The 25,161-nt window shown below is 41.5% G+C and overlaps 1 protein-coding gene across 2 annotated transcripts in view; it reads left to right on the forward strand.

The window, feature by feature from the left end:
* Positions 1–636: 636 nt before the first annotated feature.
* LOC121482043 overlaps positions 637–25,161 on the forward strand; it is a 29,422-nt gene continuing 4,897 nt past the window's right edge. Inside the window, exons 1-7 of one of the 2 annotated variants that reach the window (XM_041739806.1) lie at positions 637–761; positions 16,795–16,902; positions 17,801–18,034; positions 18,536–18,742; positions 21,326–21,556; positions 22,891–23,044; positions 24,950–25,059. In XM_041739806.1, the coding sequence (XP_041595740.1) occupies positions 16,819–16,902; positions 17,801–18,034; positions 18,536–18,742; positions 21,326–21,556; positions 22,891–23,044; positions 24,950–25,059 (1,020 nt within the window). In that variant the 5' untranslated portion in view covers positions 637–761; positions 16,795–16,818. Of the gene's footprint in view, positions 762–16,794; positions 16,903–17,800; positions 18,035–18,535; positions 18,743–21,325; positions 21,557–22,890; positions 23,045–24,949; positions 25,060–25,161 lie in introns of those variants that run through there. The other variant, XM_041739807.1, reaches the window with a different exon arrangement.

Genomic DNA, 25,161 nt, shown 5'->3' on the forward strand with positions numbered 1-25,161 from the left:
CTCCTCCCTCTGCCTGTGCCTCTGCCTCTCTCTGTGTGTCTGTATCTCTCATGAATAAATAAAATCTTTAAAAAAAAATTTAAAGAGCATTTCCTTCCCCCTGCCCCCACCGCAGCCCTTACTAGCTGGGGAACTTGGGCAAATTGCAGCTCTAAGATCAATTTATAAAGCAGAGTTAATGGTACCTGCCTCACACGGTGTTAAACGAGATAGTACTCGTGAAAAGCTTGCTTAGCACAGTGCCTTGCACGTATTGAGTATCTGGCATCAGATATCGCCGGTAAATACAATTATTTCAGAATTTCAGCTGATCATAATTGCTCTGTAGCTGCCTATTTTGTAGAAATAGGGCTGTTGGTAAGGACTGCTTAAAACCTTTTTCTCACTAGAGGGCACTATCTTCTTTGAAAATAACAAAATTAAGACACTGCTTTGATTGGTTTATTGCCCCTAATCTGGCTCCCTCCCCCGCCCCCCCACAAGTCTGGTTTTGAGCTCAACCCCTGCCATTCATTCTCCAGTTACAACTCTTCAAGACTGTGCAGGAGTAGGTTAAGACAGGGTCTTTCTCCCTCTTCCTTCCCACTATAAGGTATAATTTTTTTTTTTTTTTTTTTTTTTTTTAGGAGAAGCATCCTTCTCCATTCTGTAAACTGGATCTATCTTTAGATGTAAGACTTTATGATTAAGACCCTGACTCTCTTCAGCACACTTGAGCCCCAGGATTCCTGTTGGAGCACCGTCGACGTGCGTCGTTCCAGGTCTCTGGCTCGCCAGCCACCCTAGAATTGCGTAACGGGGAAGTGTGTGAGCTTCGGCACATGCTTTGGCCTTTGGCCGTTGTAAAGGGTCGTCACAAGACATAGGCTTGCCGTCGTGCACTGGGAGGGGAGGTCCAAGGGAAGTGCCCTTGTTACTGATCATCCTTGCAGCCTCTTCCCCACTCAGAGGGTTAAAGCACATTCATCTGGTTCCCTGAGCCAGTGACCACAGCTTCCCCAATATCTCTTCATTCTAAGTCAGGGAGAAACGAGGTGGAAAGGGACGACAAAGTGTAATACAAAGTTTGGTAACATCACTATTTGGAACTAACAGATGCTGCTTAGGGTAGGCTTTTCAAGGATTAGTAGAAATTTTGGATTGCTACCTGGAGCCTGTGCACATGAAGTGACTTTGCAGGGGGGCGAAATGACATCCACATCCTAGCCTGCATGTGACTTAGTTCCTCCCTCGTTTTCATCTGTATACAGTGGGATGTCAATGTGAAGGGGCTCCACCTGGCGATGGCAATGAAAAGGAACCCCCAAACATGAAGGGGTGAGTTAGTTATAGAGATAAAGGACAAGAAGGAGAGGGGAGGATCTTTCAGGATGACTGGAATGCTAGGGATTTCTCTAATGCCCACTGGGAATAGTGCTGGGGAAGCTCCCCATTGAGCCATCTTTGTACAGTTCTGAAATATAAAACTAGGAGCTGGAATCCTTATAGCCCAGTTTTAGGTACTAGAAATGCTTAGATTTCGTAGCATATATTTTTCATAGCATTCTCTGTGACCCATAATGTCAGATTCAAATAAAAAAGTCCAAATTTAGCATTACCTGCATAACGGGGGCTTCTCAGGCTTTTGGAAGGCCTCACTGGTCAAGAATGACCCAAACCTGAACTTTGGTTCAATAATTCTAACAGTATCTCACCCAAGGGCCACACATTCTGTCCTCAACTGAAAAGGGCAAGTTGAAATAAGGGGTAAAATCAGACACAACGATGGAGTTTCCTGAAAGCTACGGACTCACTTAAAACTGAGCAGCCAGTAGTTATGCAGGATCTAGATTATAAACAATCTAGTAGAAATAATTATCCTTTTAATGAACCAGGATCTACCCTTCTTGGAGAAGAAACCAATAAATGGTGACTTTTTTTTTTTTTTTTTAAGAAAGGGAGAGATTGTTTCTTTTTAGTTTTTAGGGGTTTTCTTTCTTTTTTTATTTTTTTAAAATTTTTTTGAGAGAGAGTACGGGGAGGGGGAGAGAGAGGAGAATCTTAAGCAGGCTCCATGCCCAGCACACCTGTGGTAGCCTCAGTCTCACAACCCTGAGATCATGACCTGAGCTGAAATCAAGAGTCAATGCTTAACTGACTGAGCCACCCCAGCGCCCCCAATAAATGGTAGTTAACGGATTCTTATCACATACCTTTCTAGACCATGGGGAGAAATAATTGTGTTCTAGAGCAGAAGTAGGCAAACCTTGACTCACAGGTCAAACTTTAGCCTGCTGCTAGCCTTTGTACAGTCCACAAGCTAAGAATGTTTGGGGGCTTTTTTTTTTTTTTACATTTTTAAATGATTGAATAAAATCTAAAAGAATATTTTATGACACAGAAGTAAGATAATACAATCTACATCAACATTACTAGACTAAGTACTCTTCGCAGTATTTCTAATTCACAGAAAAGCAACAGTCAAATTAGAAAAAAAAATTGTGATAATCACAGCAGTATTCACAAAAAAAAAAATAAAAATGAGGTTGAAGCTGCACTGTTTTGAGTGGCTTTGTTAGCCAAATAAAGAAAACTTATTTATTGATGGTGGGTTAATTAAATTGTAATTGATTCCAACAACTGAAGGGATGTGTCTGGAGATAATAAGCTTTTTTTTTTTTTTTTTAAGATTTTATTTATTTATTCATGAGAGACGCAGGGAGAGAGGCAGAGACACAGGCAGAGGGGGAAGCGGGCTCCATGCAGGGAGCCCGATGTAGGGACTCGATCTTGGGTCTGCCAGGGTCACATCCTGGGCCAAAGGCAGATGCTCAACCGCTGAGCCACCCAGGGATCCCAATAAACTTGTTTAAGACGATTAGCTTTTTGGGGAGAATAGTTGACCAAAGAGTTGATGACTTTAGAAGCAATATCAATAGTAAATTAAAAATCAGGGCAAATGAGGGGCACCTGGGCAGCTCAGTCGGTTAAGCATCTGATTCTTGGTTTCTGCTCAGGTCATGAGCTCAGGGTCATGAAATGGAGCCCGTGTTGGCTCCAGTGTGGGCGTGGAGCCTGCTGAAGATTCTCTCTCTCCCTTGTGCCCCCACCCTGTGCCCCCCCCTTGGTTCTTTTTTTTTTTTTTTTTTTTTTTTTTTTTTAATTTTTTTCCCCCCTTGGTTCTTGATGAGTACAAAAGACGTAACATACTAACTTGCTTTTTTTTTTTATTTATTTTTATTTATTTTTTTTTATTTTTATTTTTTTTAGTTTTTTATTATTTTTTATTTATTTTTTTTTAACTAACTTGCTTTTTATTCCAGAAGTCAGTGCTGTGTTTGAAGTGACAAAAGAATTAGCCTCTATGCATAGTCTTCGTGTGTTACATAAAGGAGGACTATTTCAGAGAATTAGAATAATCAGTCATGAAAGTTAAACATGAAGTGGAATCTGCTAAGATGTATAACAACTTCCAGTAATTGAAAGATGCATGAAGCAGGAAGAAAAAGCTTAATAGTACAAGTCTTGTGAAAATGTAAGATACCTGAAGCTTATTTTTGGTTATTATTCATTAGCAGGTGCTTTGCAGAAAGTATTTGGGTCTACGCGTGTTGCTGGACAAGTAATGTTAATGGTGCCCTTCACTTGCTCTTGTGGACTTAACCTTCAGCAGTTCTGTGAATTTTTGTAAATCGAAGCTAGGGCAGCCTGGGTGGCTCAGCGGTTTAGTGCTGCCTTCAGCCAGGGTCGTGATCCTGGGGTCACAGGATCGAGTCCTACATTGGGCTCCCCGCACGGAACCTGCTTCTCCCTCTGCCTGTGTCTCTGTACCTCTCTGTGTTCTCATGAATAAATAAAATCTTAAAAAAAAAGAGAGAGAGAGAGAAATCTAAATCTCTCTTGCTCCATCACACATGAGTTTGATGGCTCTGCAGTAGTAAAGTTTTCTTACGATTTTTTTTTTTTGCCTTAGGGCCAAAATTGTAATTTTTCTTAATGAGAAGAACCAGCCTCAAACATAATGGAGCACCAAATGGCTTTGGAAGTTAGCTTTTAAAGCAGATTTCATAGTGTTTCTTAATGAATTCCACCTAAAACTGCACGGTGAAACATCAGTTATGTGCACATCTTATACCATGGTGAAGGAATTTTGATTAACTCATGTTTGAATCTTGTAATGTCAAACACTTCCTGTACTTTCAAATGTTAAAATAAGAAGCAAGATCTCAACTCCTACACACGTTTTCAGGGGATGTATTTTGGAGCTCAAACTAAACTAGTTTCAGCAACGTTCTTTCTTTTTCTTTTCTTCTTTTCTTTTCTTTTCTTTTCTTTCTTTTCTTTTTTTTTCGTCCTAGCAAATGCTAAAGAGATTTCCATATTTTAAAAAAATCTATTCACCTTACTTTCAGTTGGAGGTAATAAATGTAATGGCAAGCTAAAAAGGGCAAATATCAAGTGAAGACTCTAATGGAACTCCATAAATGCTTCCCAAATGATATATGCTCAACTAAAATAATATCCTTGTGGATTGGTATCAGTGTTTGTTAGTAACTATCTGTGTGAAAAGATGTTTTCAAAGATGAAATATGTAAAATTTCATATGGGTCAGCATTAATAGATGAACATGTATAATTTTTTCGATGATGAGGGGCATTAATTTTGAATCCCAATAAACAAAATGTTATCTCCCTCCAAAGAATCCAGTTTTCTTCATTGATTGATTTGATCATAAAAAATTGTACTCATTATATTTTGAATTTCAACAAAAAATTGTTTGAAATTTATTTTCTTTCTTGGCATACAGGCACTTACACAATATCTTTGATTTTGCTTCTTGGACCACAAGGACTAAAATATTTACTATCTGGCCCCTTACAGAAGAGTTAGGAATGTTTCTGGAATATAGGTTGAGGAGTAACCCTCTGTGTGTATGGAATACCTATAGCCCTGTGGGACTCAGTTGCAGCCTAAGGCCTGGAGTGCCTGAGCCATTGTCCTGTTATTATACTTGATTGACCTAGTGTGTTGGCATTTTTCAAAATGTACCCATTCTGTGGTGTCTAAATGGGGTGTCTGCTCAGAGGGGGGCCCCCAAGTGCGGAGCAACAGTCGGGTGGAGGCCTGTGGTGCTGCAGTGAAAGGATTCACCTGAGGCAGAGCAAAGGGGATAGAAGTTTCCTGAATAAGGGAGCAGTGGGCAGGATGGCAGAGGAGAGGCTGTTTTCAAGGCAGTGGATGGGGGCTGTTCTTAAAGGAGGAAGATGAGGAGGTATGGTGACATATGGAATCCCCCCTTTTCTGGCAACACTTCCGGATTGTAAGAGGCCCATTGGTCAGTTAAGGCCTATGGATATTTTGGGATGGGTTGCCTGACGGGCCTGAGTGTGTTCCAGCCAAGCCTGTTTGCCTAAAAGCAGCTTCTACAGATTCCGTAAAGAATCTTATTATAATTAGTAGGACCATCTTAGAAGGTTTTTTTCCTCCTGGGAGATGAGGATTGGCTCTATAATTATGGCTTCTTCTTAGAAATGTATCCTTTTGGAAGACACAGGTGAACCCTTCTTTTACTGGGTAATTGTGTGTAAGCACAGGGGCTGAGTAGCTGTTGAGACGCTCTTCCTTCCAGTTTTACATGTGACCCCTGGTGCCCTCAGTCCTTCCTGGTTTGAGTATAGTATCTACTTTCCCTACTATCCCTCAGGTCACTCACTGTTCCCTTCCCTGTGTTTGCTGTGGTGTCTACATAGAAATACACATATGTCTGTAGTTTATGAATAGAAATATTATTAATAGAAGAACCAGTTCCCTGTATATTAATACTTTTCTACTAAAATATAGAATATATTCTATTAATCCTTTCATATTATAACTACTTTATCCACCCTTTTTACCTTTAATCCTTTGAGTATCATTGTGGACTTAGAGTATCATTGAACATTTTACAGGTACGCTATGTCCCAATTGGCCACGATAGAATTTACTCGACACCCAAATTATCACAATCTGGCTTGTGAAAGTCTCCTTTGTGTTGATATTATTGAAAACATCATTGCTTTCTGGAAACAAAGGGATATTTCAGATCCCTTTTTTTTTTCCTGCCATGAGACATAGTTATAGCCTCCTTTCAAGGAATGAGGGGTTCTTGTTCCTCGTAGCAGAGAATTGTATTACAGACTAAGGTCTGGACTGATGAAGTTCTGGAATATAGGTGAGGTCTGGAGCCAATGATCAAGAAAGAATTTTTGAGATGTCTTCAGTGCAAAATGCTGGTTTTATTAAAGCCCAGGGACAGGACCCGTGGGCAGGAAGAGCTGCTGCCCTGGGCCTGTGAGGGGCGGCTGATTATACACCTGGGAGTTGGGAGGGGTTTGGGGATAGCGAACCCTCTGAGGAATTTTGGGAGCAAGGTTTCCAGGACCTTGAGGGGGCTGGTTATTATTGGGAAAAGGTCACTTATTATCGTCTAATAAAACCTGAGTCCTGAGACCCTTCAGATGTGTATCAGTGGGCCGTGTGCTTGGGGGGTGATCGCCAACATGTATCTTGGGGGGCTAGAGATAAAGGGAAATTTCTAGAGGAATTTTTATATGTTAAAGTAGACTCACAGGCTACTGGGGGTCGGACTAGGATTGCCTCCTGCCCTTAGCAAAGTGTGAACATCGAGGCAGTTGAGTCCGCAGAGGAAGTTCCCTCTGCCTGTTTCAAGGACTTGTCACTGTGCTACCCAGGCTCATGCCTTGTCCTCAGGTGGCCCTCTGTTCCCCATCATGGACTCTAGGAAAGAAAAGAGTGGATGGAGGGCAAAACTCCAGCTGCTGCAGATGCAATGGGCTGTTTTCAGTAGTGACAGAACTTGGACTGTATACACCAGTTTACACGAATGTTTCTTACTAAGCTCATCATATCACTAAGCCATACCTGTTTTGTTATGTTGTGTTTTTAAAAACTATTCTGTGTACAATTTCATTGACTACTTCGATTGTCTTCTATTTAACAGCATTCTAGAAGGGTAGGACAGGGAGACTGATGACGGCTGGGCACATTGGTTACTAGTAGATAATGGTTTTGGGGAAGAAGTATGATCGCATGGAATGTGAAGAGCATGTAAGAATGAATCATTTATTCACGCCTGCCTACTAAATGTCCCAGGTCTTATGCGAGGCTTGGGTGATGATGTCCCTGCTCTACGTGGTCTATAATCTGGCAGTGGAGGCATGGATGTAACAAACAATTTTACAATTAACTGAAATGGGAGCTTCAAATGAGACCCACGGAGTGTTCTGAGAATGCATTATAGGAGCACTTACCTAGTTCTAGGGGGGTTAGATTGGACAGAAGGGAGCAAGTAAATGGCACTTGGCAGGTGAGGGGTCAAGAACAGGGAACCACGCACGTTCAGACGGAGCTTGCTGTATTTAGGGGCATTATGGGCCCACACAGACGGGAGATGAAACTGTAGCTATTAAAAGCTTGTTGTTTTTAAAGAAATAATTTATACTTTTGCTTCCAAAGCCTTGTGAATTTAAAAAAAAAAAAAAAGTATCATAGGATCAAAGTTTACAGGCTGTGTTACAAAGGAAAACACAGGCCCAAAATGGTATCGCTTCCGTTAAGGCCCTAACTCAGTAAACCAAGACCTAGTACCTAACTTAACTGTAGTTTCAACCCCCCACCCCCACCCCAGGAATATAACCTATAACCAATCAATCACCATGGAATTACCTGGTCACTACTAGGAAATGTACTGATAGGCTCTTCAGCTCCCCGTAGGAGGGCAGCCCGGCCTAAACAATGTATTCCATGCTAATTCCTTCTTTTCTTATACCCTCTCTCTGCCTTTAAAAACCTTTCTTTTGTTTACCTCAGTGGAGCTCTCCTCTCCATTTGCCAGATGGGGTGCCGCCCATTCATAAATTATTTAATGAAGCCAATTAGATCTTCAAATGGACTCGGTTGAATGTTTTTTAACATTCATCTAGCCTAAGAGTTAGAAAGACGCAATTTATATTCCTTTCCTATAGGCACATAGCTTGTCACCAATAAAGCTGAGCCTTTCTTTTCTAGGAAATTTTGATCACTTTAAAGTTGCTCCCTTCCACACCACACACTTCTGCTTTGCCCCATAGGATGAAAACTACCACTTAAAAAAATAATAATAATAATCTATTGGTTCTGATTCTTCTACTAGAATGTAACCTGCATATGGGCAGGGAACTTTGGTCTTTTTCATTTACTGTTATATCCCAAGCAACTAGAATGACGCTTGGCACATATGGGGCATTAAGTTAATATTTTTGGGGGAGAAAAAATTTTCCTCTGCCCTTCAAGATTATTCTGGCTGTTCTAAGAAGTAATGAGATAGATTAACAAGAGAAAATCAAACAAAAGTTGATAATTACACGCATACCTCCAGCAAAGATGGGGAGAGACCCAGGAAAACTGAGTAGCTCCCCGTAATGACTGAAACCATTACCTTAAAGACCATCTTCTGCTAAAGAAAAAAGGTGTTGGTTGCGGGTGGGGAATCAGCGATGGGAGGTTACCGGGGGAAAAACCCGGTAAATAGAGTAAGATTGTTATGCAGATTAATTCTGCGCCTTCTTCTTGATAAGAGTTTCTAAAGCCTGAGTCACCTCCGCCCTACCTGGCCTAGCAAGGAGGAAACACCCTTACAAATGAGATTTGCCCTTACAAAGGCAAATCTCTTACAGAAAGGTAACTTCTCCTTGGTTTTCAGAGTTTCTCTCATTTCTGCTGTTTATGAAAAATAACTAGTTTAAAATAATCAATATGCCAAAGAGGCATATCTTAGGCTGGCAAAATCTGCTCCCCTTAAGCTATAACAAGAATTCTGGAGTTGGACTCAGCTGACTTTGTTGTTTATATAGCCACTCAGCGGCCTTCCTGGAGTTCTCTTTCTCTGCTAATATTCTGTTAGATTGACACTATAAATTATATATGAAGCAACTTATTTTGCAGAAAAATAATTGGAATGTTGAATATCTTGAATCATTATGTCAACAGAATCTTGAAAAACTAGGAGTGTTGGGAAGCTAGCAATTTAATGCTTTCTTAAAATAACTACATCCTTAACCCAAGTGAGTAGAGCTAGACTGTCATACAGCCATTTAATCCAGCTTTACTTTTATACACACGAGGAAACTGATTTATAGCAAGGTTAGTCCAAGATCAGACTGTCTCGTGGACTTGAACGAATAGAATATTTTCATTTTCTTAACTTCGTGAGTTTGAGCTCATTCCTACTGTTGTCTAACCTAAGCTCCTAACCACATAACACCTGTAATGTTAGAGTTCTTCCTGAGAACATTCTGGAACGGATAATGGTGTAGGAGCAGGGAGGGTCTGTATTGAGCCTTTTTCCACTAAGACCTGGAATTTAAATATATGGCATTGATTTTGAAGATATAAAATACTTAAATTGTTTAGGTTTTATCTGTGGGGCTAGTAAGGTGATTCCCTCATCTTATCAGGGTGCCATAAAACAGCACATTTTCTCTGTTCGATTTTCCTTGTGCATCTGCTGGCTGGAATGAGTCATTACGTTGTAGAGTCTTTGAGGCAAGGGTCTGTGGCATCTAGGATTTTGGCCATGTCCATAGTGTCTGGTCCATCCTCATGTATCTCATATCCAGTGGTCATCTGGAAGTTGCAAAGCAGATAAGAAACATTTGCATAATGAGAGCATTGACCTATCTTGTTGTTTTTTTTTTTTTTTTTTGACCTATCTTGTTACTGGTAGAGATTTCAAAGGAAGTAATCAGAAAGAATTGCCCAACACTGGCTTATCAGCCTTTCCCACCTGAATTATTATAGGAGGCAGATAACTTAGAGCTGGGGGAATCTGGGGAAATGTTCCTATTGGAACATGAAGCACTGCCTTTTCCTCCTCATCGGCCTGGCATACAAGATCGTGTAGGCCCCATTTATCCAAGGAAAACAGTATTTTTTTGTGACTGGATGTGTTCCAGCAAAATAAACTCCAGTCGTTTAATGAAGAGTTCTATCTTAATTACATTCAGTTAGCCCCTTTGTAGATTTTTTGAGAGAGAGAGAGAGAGAGAGAGAGAGAGGAGAGGGGCCGAGGGGAGGGAGAGAGAGAGGCTCCCAGGCTTACTCCTACCCAGCATAGAGCCTGACGCAGGGCAAGGTCTCACGGCAGAGAAACCATGACCTGATCTGAAGTCAAGAGTTGAACACCCAACTGACTGAGCCACCCAGGCACCCCTGTTTGATAGATATTGCAATCAGCATCACTTAGCACTTTTGCCAGATTTATTGTTAGTATGCTCCTAGTGCTTGTGATGGAGAGAAACGTCAAAAAAAAAAAAAAAATCTGGCAGCAAACCTTAGTAAAAAATAAGGGCTTGAGAGGGTATAAATGTATTTGTCTTCGTTTGTGGTAAAAAATAAACTGCCCAGATGTATCCTGGTATAACAGAAAAAAACTTGATCTTTTGTTTATGCAGGAGTTTAAAATGGGAGTTCTTGGTTGGCAGCTGGTTTTGTCTACCCAGTGAACTGGGGACTTAGACTCCTTTCGTCTGGTGGCTGTGCCATCCCACGGGGCATCTCTGCATCTGGCTGTGAAAGGCAGAGGGGCAAGGTGGGGGCTCACCCTCTTTTTTTTTTAAGTCTTAGCTCGGAAATGGCACAGAGCACTTCTGCTCGTAGGTCATTGACTACAACTCAGTTATGTGGCCACATCTAGCTGTTAAGGATGTTGGGACATAGAAATTATTCATGTGCCCCAGAAGGGGGTAATGGTTATTGATGAAGTTTTGGAATATAGGTGAGGTCTGGAGCTGACGACCAAGAAGTCCTAGAGATGGCTTTGGTGCAAAATGGTGGTTTTATTAAAGCAGGGGGACAGGACCTGTGGGCAGGAAGAGCCCACAGGTCCCAGGGTCCGGGTGGGGGGTGGGGGGGATGGCTATATGCCCAGGAGTTGAGGGAGGTGAGCAAAAGGAATATTTCTTTTTTTTTTTTTTTTTAAGATTTCATTTATTTATTCATGAGAGATGGGGGGGGGGGCGGGAGGCAAAGAGGAAAAGGAAGATTTCAAAAGGATTTTAATATGCTAAGGAGGACCTACAAGATACTGGAGGCCTTGCCCGTTGTCAAGGTAAAGATTGCTTTTCCCTCTAGGCCCCAACATTAAGACAATTGGAAACTTCCTGAAGAATGTCACACCTATCCCACCCTGGGGGGGAACAGGGTTGTCTGTGGGATATCAGCTGTGCTTTTCCCTCAGCTAGCCCTGTTCCCCCATCAGTTATTTTTCAGGATTTTCCTTCTTTCCCTCTCTCTTCCTTCTTCCCTCCTCCTTCTTCTTTCCCCTCTTCTGCTCACCCTCCCTCTTTTCTTCCTTCCTTCCTTCATTTCTGCTCTTCTTTTTTACTTTTTATTTTAAGATAATCATAGACTTTAGACCTCGGAGTTGCAGATACTCCGGGTGGCTTTCTCCCAGCTTCTTCTTATATTAACGTCTATATAACCATAGAACAATTTTCAAAATCTGGCACAATACGAGTAACTAAACTACAGATCTTATTCAGATTTCACTTGTTTCTCCCCATAGTGTCATTTTTCTGTTCCAGGATCCAACCCCTTTAGTTGTCATGTTTCCTTAGTCTCTTGTAATTTGTGACAGTTCTTGTCTTTTCATTGCCTTTTATGACCTTCCCACTTTTGAAAGTGTTACTCAGTCTGGGTTTATTTCATGTTTTGTCATGATTAGACGGAGAGTCCTGCCTTGTTGGAAGGCTCCAGAGACAGAGGTCATCTGCCCTCTGTACATCATAGCAGAGGTCGCGTGATGTCAGGATGTGTCACACGTGATGCTGACTCTATTCACTTGGCTAGGATGGCACTTTCCAGGATCCTGCACTTGGAACCACCCCCCCTTGACCTTTGTGTAATTATCAAATGTTTGAGAGTGACCTTTTAAGAATATACATGCTGTTTTCAGCGTTTTTGACCCATAATTTTAGTACTTTTGAGGGATCTTGCCTGCAGCAGTTATTACTGTGGTATTCTAATGATGATTTCTATTTCTTACATTTAAAAAATAGATTTTGGGGGATCCCTGCGTGGCTTAGTGATTTAGCGTCTGCCTTCAGCTCAGGGCGTGATCCTGGGGTCCCAGGGTCGAGTCCCACGTCAGGCTCCCTGCATGGAGCCTGCTTCTCCCTCTGCCTGTGTGTCTCTGCCTCTCTCTCTCTCTCTGTGTCTCTCATGAATGGATGAATAAAATCTTAAAAAAACAAAACAAAACAGATTTTTGTCAGATATCTGATGGTTACTGATAGATATTAAAGATTCCCACTCTCTTCCCAGCACTTTGTATTTTGGGGATTAAAGCGACCATGGTTTAAATAATATTAAAAAATAATAATAATATCAAATGTGGGAAGGTAGATTAGAAGAAGATGAAGGGATTAAAAGAGAAAGATTAGGGGATCCCTGGGTGGCTCAGTGGTTTAGCACCGCCTTCAGCCCAGGGTGTGATGATGGAGTCCTGGGATCGAGTCCCATATTGGGCTCCCTGCATGGGGCCTGCTTTTCCCTCGGCCTGTGTCTCTCTGCCTCTCTCTCTCTCTCTCTGTGTGACTCTCATGAATAAATAAATAAAATCTTAAAAAAAAAAAAAGGTAACAGATAAGGATGTAGTACTTTGAATTATTGTGGAAGGTCATAGAGGGTTCATGAACTCAAGGGTCCTTATACTGTATTAAAATAAAGGTATTATGTTTGAAACTAATGATATAATGTATGTTGGCTAATTGAATTTTTTTTAAAAAGCTAAAAACAATATGTAGATATTATAGCAAGTCTACTTGCATTTATTAAAAAGGAGCCAGAGGGGGAGACTTGATGGGATGAACACTGGGTGTTGTACTGTATGTTGGCAAATCGAACTCTGATAAAAACATATATATATATATATATATATATATATATATATATATATATACACACACACACAAAATAAATAAATAAATAAATAAATAAATAAATAAATAAATAAATAATAGTAACAATAATAAACAAATAAAAAGGAGCCAGGCAAACATTAATTGGGCATTTACTGTGTACAGGCACTATGCTAAATGCCTTATTTATTTGATTTTTTTATGTATTTATTCATGAGAGACCCAGAGAGAGAGAGAGAGACACAGGCAGAGGGAGAAGCAGGCTCCCTGCAGGGAAGCCTGACGTGGGACTCGAACCCGGAACCCCAGGATCACACCCCGGGCGGAAGGTGGCGGTAAACTGCTTGGCCACCTGGTCTGCCCAGCTACATGCGTTATATATGTTAACTAGTTCAATCCTGTCAGGCTTCTATGAAGGCAACTGCGTTAGTCCCATCGTATAATTAAAGAACTTGAAGCCAAGGGAGGGTGGATAGCTTGCCCCTAGTCACACAGCTAATAAGTGCAGAGTTAGGGTTCAAACCTCTGTGGTCTGGCTCCAGAATTTGCACCTTAACCACTTGACTCTAAAATGGTGCCCTGGTTGTACTCTGGGCAGGACTGATGTTCATCTAGTTCGCGTTCATCTAGCGGCCACGCCAACTAGCTACTTCTGTTCTGACTACTCAGTGTTGTGCCCTATGGCGGTTGAATATTTTGGGGTCACTGGTGAATAACAAATGTTCGTATCTCCTAATTATGTTTCAATTGTGCAGTTATTCCATTTGACAGTGTAAGTGAACTTTAGGGGATATTTTCAGGTGTTTCTGTTTGAAGGTGCAGTAGCTTGAACATTCTGACATCCAAACCAAAGTGTTTGGCATGCATTTGTTAATTGTTCTTCCCAATTTTGTGGCATTAACCCATGTTTGTCTCTGGCCGCAAAGTAGAAGTAGTATGGCTCTTGTTTAAAAGTGATAATTAGGGGCCCCTGGGTGGCTCAGGGGTTGAGCGTCTGCCTTCAGCCCAGGGTGTGACCCTGGAGACCCAGGATCGAGTCCCATGTCAGGCTCCCTGCTTCTCCCTCTGCCTGTGTCTCTACCTCGCTCTCTGTGTCTCTCACGAATAAATAAATAAACTCTTTAAAAAGAGTGATTAAAAAGTGTGATTAGGGGATCCCTGGGTGGCGCAGCGGTTTGGCGCCTGCCTTTGGCCCAGGGCGCGATCCTGGAGACCCGGGATCGAATCCCACGTCAGGCTCCCGGTGCATGGAGCCTGCTTCTCTCTCTGCCTGTGTCTCTGCCCCTCTCTCTCTCTCTCTCTCTCTCTCTCTGTGACTATCATAAATAAAATAAAAAAAAAAAAAATTTAAAAAAAAAAAAGTGTGATTAGGTGTGTTACGAAAATGGGGTGCTTGAAAAATGGGGTTACCAGTGTTCTACTCTCTATATGTGCCTGGCACTGACTTGGTGATTTGGCTACTGCTTGTAGACTCTGGTTCAGTGAGCAGCCCCACCTACTTCCTTCCCAGCCTGCCACGCATTTCTGGTCTAGTAGAAACTACTGGACTCCTGAGGGTGATGGGAATGGCTAGCTACCCCCTACTGAGTGGCCATTGGGCTGCACCTCAGTTACATTCATATGTCTTAAAATTATTTTGATAATATTCCTTTCAGCTGTTTTTGCTTCAATTCACCTTGAACTATTTACACGTACATCAGAGACATGAAGTTTTCTGGCAGCTAATGGAAATGGGAAAATCTCTGGCAGAAAGTGAAAGAGCTGGACATTTGTTTGGCTCTGCCAGGGACTTACTGTGTTACTTTGGGAAAAATACTTAGCCTCTTTGGGCTCTGTTTTCTTTCTTTTTTTTTTTTTCCTGTTTTCTTTCTTTTTTCTTTTCTTTTCTTTTTCTTTCTTTCTTTCTTTCTTTCTTTCTTTCTTTCTTTCTTTCTTTCTTTCTTTCTTTCTTTTCTTTTCTTTTTCTTTCTTGATGTATTCATTTATTTTAGAGAGACTGCAAGCATGAGCAGGAAGGAGAGGGGGAGAGAACCCCAAGCCAGCCTGACGCAAGGCTTGATCCCATGACCCTGAGATTATAACTCTGAGATCACAACCTGAGTCAAAACCCAGAGTCTGACGCTTAACTGACTATACCACCCAGGGCCCGCCCTCTGTTTTCTTATCCACAAAGGTCGAAAGGACCTCATCTGGCTGCAGCATGCTTTGATTTAGTGCTGAAGTGAGTTTTCATATAGTCTGGATGATGATTTGCTTGTCTTGCCATTTAAATAAATGCTAAATGTAGCTCCCAGATAATGCTGGTGACAGGATTACGTTTCGTACTTCTGAGAAAGAAAAATGGCAAAATACAAAATTGTGTAAAACTTGCGTTGGAGATTCATATAGCACCATTAGCTGATAAGACCAAGGAAAAATAGCATGCTTTCATTCAGTCTTAGAGACCCTTCATTATAAAACATGTCCCATTTTCAGAAATGTTAAGGTGTGGAATTCATTCCAGTTAACAAATGCACAGGGAAAATCAAACAGGAAAAACATCGTATTTTATGGTACCCTGATAACAAGATGATGTCACTTTACTGGCCCCACAGATAAACAATTTAAATATTTTATGACCTCAAAATCAGTAACATTAATTGAAATTCCAGGTCTTGGTGAGAAAGGCTACACTGGTGTGACACACTGCTGCATCTTAGACTTGATGAAATATGATAGGAAGGCCACAGTGTCAGCTCTTCCTCACTTCAGCATAGTGATAACCTGCATCTTTGTTGGCACCTGAGCTGCCCAACCCAGATAGGGTGTACATCTCTATCATTATGTTCCGGAACTGCTTATAGACAAGCCAGAGATGGGAAATAGAACGCAACTGACTAACCGTGCCTACCTCCTGAAGCTGTGTTGGGACTCAAAGACTCAGCTCAAAAAAATGATTTCAGAGAAGTCTCATCTCCGACGCAATCCCTGTCTTCTCTGTCCTCACAGGGCACCATGCATGCTTGTGTCATTACACAGCACAGTCTTTGATAGTGGTTTCCTTTCCATTTCTCCTACTAGAAGCTATTCAGAGGCCTCATGAGATTGCACAGGAGTAGCAGACAGTCTGGAGTATAGTTCGCATTCACCTATGTTCACTGAAGGAAGACAGATAAGAAGATAGAAAGCAGAGAAGGATGGATGACTGCTTTATAGATTATAGGAGTGGTTTTTAGATGACTCAGGCCACCATATGTCACCAAGAAATATGATGGAAGGGAATTTTGAATGAAGATTTAAATTTCAGGGAACATAATTGTTCAAGAAAGCACATGGAAAATCAGTCCATTGTTTAGCGGCAGGACCGATTTGGTGAAAATAGATTGTACTAGACTAAGCACCCACCATGAAACTCTGCAGAGAACCAGTGTCATGAAAAATCTTCTGATAGGCAGCACTTTGCTCTGATGCTAATATCAGCTGGGCAGCTACTGTACCTCCGTCTCGGTTTCCTCATCCACAAAATGGCAAGACTCAGGGTACGTGATAGGATTGCTGTAAGCAATCAGTCACATATGTATGTGATTAGTACCATGCCTGGCATACAGTGGAGAAGGAAATCAGTATCAGTTATTATCTGTGTATTCGTCATCAGTTGGCAAAGAGTTGAGGACCAACAGAAGTGTTTTATTGGCTTCTAATTTGGCAATTCTTTCTAGGGGTTTTTTTTTTTTTAAACCAAGGTTGTAGCTTCCTTATTTTGTTTCCTTAACTTTCAGCTCTATATAAGTACTCCGTTACTTAGGGGTTATCATTCTTCACTTCTCCAGGGATCTCCTCATCAGCTAAAGCTACGCTTTCCCCCCTTTTTTATTTTCAGTGAATTGATTGCTTCTTTTTGCAAATGGACAACTCAGCATTTGAAATGCAAGAAGATTCTGCCCAGAATGCTTCATCTATGGGGAAGGTGAACACCACCTACAGAATGGTAAGGTGGAGGTTTACTTCTTGAGATGAGCTCCCCCTAACCCTTTATGCAGAGCTCAGGGAAGGAGCCCTTTTAGACCAGCTTTCCATAGGTGATTCTCTTTAGAAAGGTAGCATCTCCTGCTCTGAGCATTTCTTTTTATTTTTTTAAGTTTTTAATTTTTTTTATTTATTTATGATAGTCACAGAGAGAGAGAGAGAGAGAGAGGCAGAGACATAGGCAGAGGGAGAAGCAGGCTCCATGCACCGGGAGCCCGACGTGGGATTCGATCCTGGGTCTCCGGGATTGCGTCCTGAGCCAAAGGCAGGTGCCAAACCGCTGCGCCACCCAGGGATCCCCGCTCTGAGCATTTCTTGATTTGCTTTCTGTCTCATAAACTCTTAGCTCATGTATTTGTAATGTGAAACCAAGAAATAGTAACAAAAAAATACGTGGACCTGTCATGCTAGTTACGTTACTTTCCCCATGCTTATTACCTATATATGTAAGTGCTTATGTACATTCTGGAACTAAGAAGTTCTTAGAATATAGTCTTTATAACTTCTTTAATTTTCAGGCGAAGAGGTTGGTAAATAGGGACTAATTAGCTGCACTGGAATGTATTTTATAATCAAACTGAACTGGCTACATCATTTTCTAGTAATTTATTCTGTGCTTCAGCGTTTCATAGGTTCATTTTTTTCCTTATTTATTTGGGTGTCAGCGAAGTGTATGGGATATGTTTGTGTGTATGTTTGTATTTATTATACTCATACTTACACATGTATTATCTTACTGAGTATATTTATTCGACAAATGCATTTTTTAAGTAAAAGAAAATATAAGCCAAATTGAGAAAGGAGGCCATATTTTTTAACGCATCAAGAATAGAAAATAATGGTTTCATAATTTCTCTTAGGAGAAGAAGAGGCAGTGGTCACTCATGCGCATTTTCCTGGTGTGTCTCTTGGCGTGCACCGTCACCACAGCAGTAGGAGTGCTGATACTTTCCTTGGTTTATCTTCAGAACTCTCAGCCACATTCACAAGTCCATCTAGAACTCCAAGCCGGGCCTCTGCAAACAACGGTTCCCCTAGTGCAAAAGGCTGTTGATCCAAAATTCCAGTTTCTTAATCATTTGCCTAAATCCAAGGTATGAATCACACATTTAGGAAAAAGAATCATCTATTGTAAGAGTGATTTCAAAACAAAGTTTCCATCGCGTGTGTACTAAGCTTTGTTCTCTCCTCATGACAAGGAGCCAACTGTTGGCCATCTAGAGAAAGGGAGGTGAGCCATCGGGAGAAGGAAGGGCTGGATTCCTGTTGGCCCAGGCAGAGATTGTGTCTCATAGCCAGCTCTGTGTCCAGTTAAAGGGGAGGACTGTGGATAGACAAATGCAAAGCTCTCTATTCTCTTGTCAGGACAGGTGTTCCTTTCACATCTGTCATGGGCTGGACTGAAAGCCCGGGGGCTACTACTACTGTCATTCCTGGAGTCTCACAGACCCATCCTTCCTCTTCTGGGATGCTAGTCTTCACTCCTCACCACAGCCTTTTCTGTCTTGCCTCCCACTTACTCTGCAGGCCCCAGTGGCCTCATGTCCTTCAGGTGGCTTGCATATGTTGATGGTTGCTTGCCTGTGACTTTTCAGGTGTTTGAATTCCCCGGTGGTGCAATCCAGTGGGCCCGGTACAGGAATGACGTCAAAGAGTATCTCAGCGTTGAAGAAGAGGCCTTTGGCAGCAGCTTGAACAGTCAGAGATCACAGATGACTCTGGGGACCCTGAGAATAAAAAGCAATGGCCTCCGGGCCCCTCACTGGCACTTCAATGCTAATGAGCATGGCTACCTTGTACAGGTATAACCAGTTGGCCTGTGTTCTGCGCCTCAGTGTTTATGCTGTGTGTCCTCCAGCTATTATTTTAGTTGTTGCAAAACCTACTCAAATAAGTGACGGGCAACACCCAGGCTTTGGCGGTGTGTTCAATTAGATTAGTTAGCAGTGCCCTGAAGCGGTAACCTATTTGTTGTAATTAATCTTGGCATCACTTTGAACTTCTTTCTTCAGTATGAAATCATTTTTCACTCGCTATTGTTAAAATAAGATTAATGTTCCATCCTTTGAGCCAAAGCTGAAACTCGTAGCTCTGATCCAGTGATCAAAGAAATGGCAGCTTTCTTCTAAGGAAAAAAAGCAATTTGCTGGTGTTCAGCCTGTGGAGTCCCTAAGATCAGGGCAATTGGATGCCCTTTTGTGGTTCAGACTTTTTAGAATTTCTGGGAGTCACGTGAAAGAGAGCTGGAGGTGATATGAGCATTTTCCACTTGAATTTCAAATAATTCATTAATTCTAAAAAGTATTTGTTGTTACCTTCTGTATTCCACATACTGGGGGAGGAGCAGTGACTAAGCGCTCATGGCACTTTCAGAGTTTGGTCTTGCCCCCGTGATCTTGTTAAGAGATCAGTCAGTGTCATGTGACATATTTCTGTTGTGTTATTAAAACTCCTTTTTTTAAAGCAATTCATTCAGTTTTAGAATTTTCAATAGGAAGAGAGATTAGTTTCATCTATCTGAGACCAAAAACTTCTTATTCTTAGGAGAGAATGGAGGCTCAGAAAGATTCACTTTTCTAAAGGTAAACTGTAGTTGTTGGCTGGACTGGGACAAAGTCAATGTTTTCTGACATTTTGTCTTTTACCACGTATATAAAATATGTAAAAGAGGATAGTCTCAGGGCATCTGGGTGGCACAGTCGTTTAAGTCTCTGACTCTTGGTTTCAGCTGACATCATGATCTCGGGGTTGTGAGATTGAGGCCTGTGTCAGACTCCACGCTCAGTGTCTGCTTGAGATTCTTTGTCTCTCTTCCTGGGCCCCTCCCCGTCTCCTAAAATAAATAAATAAATAAATCTTTTTTTGGGGAAAAAAAAAAGTCTCTAAAAGGTTAATTTCCATGGCTCTGGATGAGTAGTGGCAGGGTAGTAGGAGGAAAGAAAGGCAGGTAAGGAGAAGGGGACCCTTAAAAACAGACCCCAAGGTTGGGAAATTAGTCTGGAGCGTGTTCCAGTAGATAAAAGGCCAGGAATACAGCTCAGTCTGGGGAGCTGTTCTGGATGTCCAGTTTATAATCTGAACTTCAAAGTGTGGGCTAGAAGATGGTCAAAAGTTACGACTTCCAGTTCCAAACTCATATTCCAAAATGAATATATCATGCAATATAATATACAGCATGGTGACTTTAGTTAATAATACTGTATTATAAATTTGAAAATTGCTAAGAGAGTAGATCTTAAAAGTTCCCGTCATAAGACAAAATTCTAATGAGGCAAGTGGATGTTAAAACTAGACTGGTGGTGATCATTTCATGATATGTACAAGGATCATATCTCTATGTTGTACACCTGAAACTAATGTGAGTCAATTATATCTTAATTACAAAAATATAAAAAAATTCAACTGTAAAGGAAATACATGTGGGCTAGAATATTGTTTAGATCCCAGGAAAATTGTAGGATCTCTCACTCACATGGTAAGGAACCAGCCAATAGAATGTGAAGAAAGCCCCTCTCCTGCATATTCACCCATGGAGGGCGCTTTTGTTTCTGAGTGTCTTCAGGAAAGCCTTGGAAGGAGTGGCCTCAAGAGGAGTGGGCATCTGGGGTGGCCAGTGTGCATGGCCCTGCAGTGCCTACCCCACTGGCTACTGTGCTGTCTCTGCTGGGCATTTGGGAGTAGTTGGTCCCCTGAGATGAATAGATACACACTTTATTGCTGTTCTCTGCCTGTGGACTTGGAGAGAGCTCTTTAGAAGTTTACCTTTCCCTGGATTTTTTTTTTTTTAGATTTTATTTATTTATTCATGAGAGACACACACACACACACACACACAGAGAGAGAGAGAGAGAGAGAGAGAGAGATGCAGAGACACAGGCAGAGGGAGAAGCAGGCTCCACTCAGGGAGCCCGATGTGGGACTCGATCCCAGGACTCCAGGATCAGGCCCTGGGCTGAAAGTGGCGCTAAACCACTAAGCCACCAGGGCTGCCCTTCCCTGGATCTTTAATACCCATCTGGAACTGAGTTGTACATGCCTGTGTAGACACAACAAAGACTTCTTTTTTTAAAAATATTTTATGTATTTATTCATGAGAGAGAGAGAGAGAGAGGCAGAGACACAGGCAGAGGGAGAAGCAGGCTCCATGCAGGGAGCCCGATGCAGGATTCAATCCCAGGACTCCGGAATCACGCCCCAGGGGGAAAGCAGACGCTTAAACTGCTGAGCCACCCAGGGATCCCCACATTGTAGTGTTAAAATTTCATAGGGTGGTGATTAGTGAAAAAAAAAAAAAAAGACTAAAATGGTACCTTATAAGAGAAGTAGTGAAAAAAGTTTGAGAAACGTTAAAGTGGCGTAAAATATGTTTTCTGTTTATGTTTCAGGGCACAGCATGGATTGGGGTGGTGGCTAATGGTGGTGAAGTTACCACGTACAATGTAACAGCCGGCCAAGTGATCTTCTTCCCTAAAAATACTCTACACTGGATAAAGAATGTGGGAAATGAAGACTGCTTTTTCTTGCTCTTCTTTTCCACACATGATGAACTTCAGACCCTGGACGTTGATGATGTATTTTTTTCTGTACCTGAAGACATTGCTTCCAGGTCACTTAAGGTCTGTACCACTGCTGAAAACAAATCCCTCCTTGAGGGTGTGCATTACATAGGCACAAAGAAAGCATGAGTATTTGTGTTTCTAGGGTAGCAATTAGTAGGGTAAGAGTTGGGTAATGAACTCAAGAACATAACCTGTATTCCTGCTAAAGATATAAAACTTGTTGAAATTGACTTAGCTTTTACTTTCCTTTATGAAGGATTTCCACAGGAAACTATAGTGAATTGGTCAAAAAGTTTTGATAGAGTTAATAACAATTACTATAATTTACGTCTCTGAAAAGCCTTAAGCTCATTCAGGGAGAAGGTTGCTACAGATGATGTAATTCTGTTTCCCTAATCTAATGTAGAGAAGCTCATTGTTTTCCTGAAGGAAAGCTACTCTTGTTCTCTAAATACTTCTGTTATCTTGGAGGGACTGACTGCTCATAGGGCCGGGCGCGATCGGAGAGGGCCAGATACGGATGCTGACAATACAAATGGGTGATCAGAAGAATTGGTGATGGCCCGTGTGTGGCAACTGGAAGGAGTTCTGTGATAAATTTAGAAACTTATTTGGGGGGGGGGGGGTGAGATTTATGTTGCAGCAGATCCTGGTCTAATGTTAAAGGGAGAAGAGGAAAAAAATGAGTCATTAGGAGAATATTGGTAAATATGAGAACCAGTGTATCCTTTTGTAGGAGTTATGATGATTATAAAACATCAACATATTTATTTATTTTTTTTTAAAGATTTTTTTGTATTTTTTTTTAATTTTATTTATTTATGATAGTCATACAGAGAGAAAGAGAGAGGCAGAGACACAGGCAGAGGGAGAAGCAGGCTCCATGCGCCAGGAGCCTGATGTGGGATTCGATCCCGGGTCTCCAGGATCGCGCCCTGGGCCAAAGGCAGGCGCCAAACCCCTGCGCCACCCAGGGATCCCGACATCAACATATTTAAAGCCAAAATGCACTGAGAACTTGGAGGATTGTCATAAATATCACAAGCCTTAGGCTGATTGAGGTCAGTCAGCCCTTTGACTAGACCACTGAAAAGCACACTGGTTCAACACTATCCTGTCCTCAGCCACCTATCCTTCTATTACGAAAATTTGCAGAATGTCTCACAAACACTTTATACAATGTTTTTAAAAAGATTTATTTATTCATGAGAATACACAGAGAGGAGAGAGAGAGCCAGAGGCACAGGTAGAGGGAGAAGCAGGCCCCATGCAGGGAGCCCGATGTGGGACTCAATCCAGGGTCTCCAGGATCATGCCCTGGGCTGTAGGCGGCGCTAAACCGCTGAGCCACCGGGGTGCCCCTACATTATACAATTTCTTCTGTGTTTCAGCCTGAAGGTGGAATTAATTTCATTAGAACGTTCCAGAAGCAACAAGAGGATCAGGGGGTCAACCTTCCTCCCAACTTGGCAGAACTGGTTATAAATCCCAGTTATGTACAGTCTCCAGACAGTCTTGTGTGGAGATATTTTTATGACCTTAAAGGTATAGTATGTTATTCTATGAAACCTTTTTAGTTAAGTGTTTATATATATGATTATATAGGTGTATTGGATTGGGATGTAAGTTTTTTTAATTTTTGATTTTAAAAATTTTATTTATTTATTCATGAGAGACAGAGAGAGAGGCAGAGATGCAGGCAGAGGGAGAAGCAGGCTCCATGCAGGGAGCCTGATGTGGGACTTGATCCCAGGTTCCCAGGATCACACCCTGGGCTGAAGGCAGGCACTAAACCGCTGAGCCACCGGGGCTGCCCTCTTTTTTTTTTTTTTTTTTTTTTGATAGCGGTCACAATCAGGAGGAGTTTGAAAAAATACATTTCTCTACAGAGTAGGAAATGAGAGGAAAGCAAGAGAAGCAAAAGAGAATGTTGCAGAGGATTTCAAAGGGTGACGGGTGTGCGTTGGGGCTAGAGGTGCCTTGGGAAAAAAGGCTGATGAGAGAGAGGGGTCTAGGAATGCAGGTATTGGAAGCTGTGCTAATGAATTTATACTTTACTTTGATGGGAAGGAAGAGCAATTAAGGGATTTTAAATCGATTTTAAATTAAGTTTGAAAAACTTTTTAAAAGATTTTATTTATTTATTCATGAGAAACACACACACATACAGAGAGAGAGAGAGAGAGAGAGAGGGAGAGGGAGAGACACAGCAGAAGGAGAAGCAGGCTCCATGCAGGGAGCCAGACGTGGACTCAATCCCGGGCCTGGCCTGAAGGTGGCGCTAAACCGCTGAGCTGCCCAAGTTTGAAATTTTAAATTAGGTTTTGTATTTATTTTTAAAAATTATTTTATTTTGAAGTTAATTGACAAGAAAACATTAATTTTAGGCGTTCAACATAATGATCCATTATTATTGTGAAATGATCCACTACACTAAGTCTAGTTAATGTCCATCGCCACACACAGTTACATAATTTTTTTTCTTGTAATGAGAACTTTTAAGATCTTAGCAACTTTCAACTATGCAATACAGTATTATTAACTATAACGGCCATATGAAGTACATCCCCATGACTTACCTATCTTATAACTAGAAGTTTGTACCTTTTGACTTCTTTCACCCACTCTGCAGCTACCTTACTCTCTCTCTGGCAGCCACCAATCTGTTGTATCTATGACCTTGTTTTTTGTTTGTAGATTCCACAAATAAGTGAGATCATATGGTATTTGACTTTCTCTGACTTATTTCCATTAGCATAATGCCTTAAGGTTCATCCGTGTTGTCCCAAATGGCAAGACCTCATTCTTTCCTCTGGCTAGATAATACTCCACTCTACGTATATGCCACATTCTCTTTATCCATTCATCCACTGATGGACGCTCAGGTTGTTTCCATATCTTGGCCGTTGTAAATAATGCTGTGGTGAATATGGGGGTGCAGATATCTTTTCGTGTTAGTGTTAGTTTTTTGAAGTGATGGCTAATCTAGCTGAATTGTGGATTGGAAGAGGACAGATGAGAGGCAAGGAGATGAGTTAGGGGCTCCTGAAGTCCCTCAAGTGAGTGATGGTGGTGGTGGCCTGCAACGTGGCAGTTTTGAGAGGGAGAGAATTATTATGAAGCAGGAGAATTTAAGAGGTAGGACTGATGGGACTTAGTGGACTGGCTTGAGGGTGAGGTACAGATTGGCCTGTAGGATGACTCTCAGGTCTGTCTGAAAGAGGTCACTCTATGTTAGAAATTGCAGGAGAGCTTGGAAGGTAGGACATTGATCTGACCGTCTCAGATCAGTGTCTTAGGGGCACATAGGATGTGGTGGCAGTGGTTCCTACACACGTTTCCTGTAACTGCAGAAGAGCTTATGTACCTTAGTGGGGCTACATTTGGCTCTCCTTTTGTACTACCATTTTGAAGTATTTTATCTTGTTTTTTAAACTTTCTCTGACTCAGGTTCAAAAGAATATCAATTTCCAGGAGGAGTAATACAACTGGCACAATATTGGAAAAATGCAAGTGAACTAAGCAACCTTGAAAAAATTTTTAGTGAATTCCTGAATCAGGTAATTAAGAAAAAAAATTTGTAAATATTTTATTTATTTGAGACAGAGTGCTCAAGAGAGTGCATGAGAGGAGGTGGGGGGGGCAGGGAGGGGCTAAAGGAG

The sequence above is a fragment of the Vulpes lagopus genome, chromosome 24, assembly GCF_018345385.1.
Source record: "Vulpes lagopus strain Blue_001 chromosome 24, ASM1834538v1, whole genome shotgun sequence".
NCBI lineage: Eukaryota > Metazoa > Chordata > Mammalia > Carnivora > Canidae > Vulpes > Vulpes lagopus.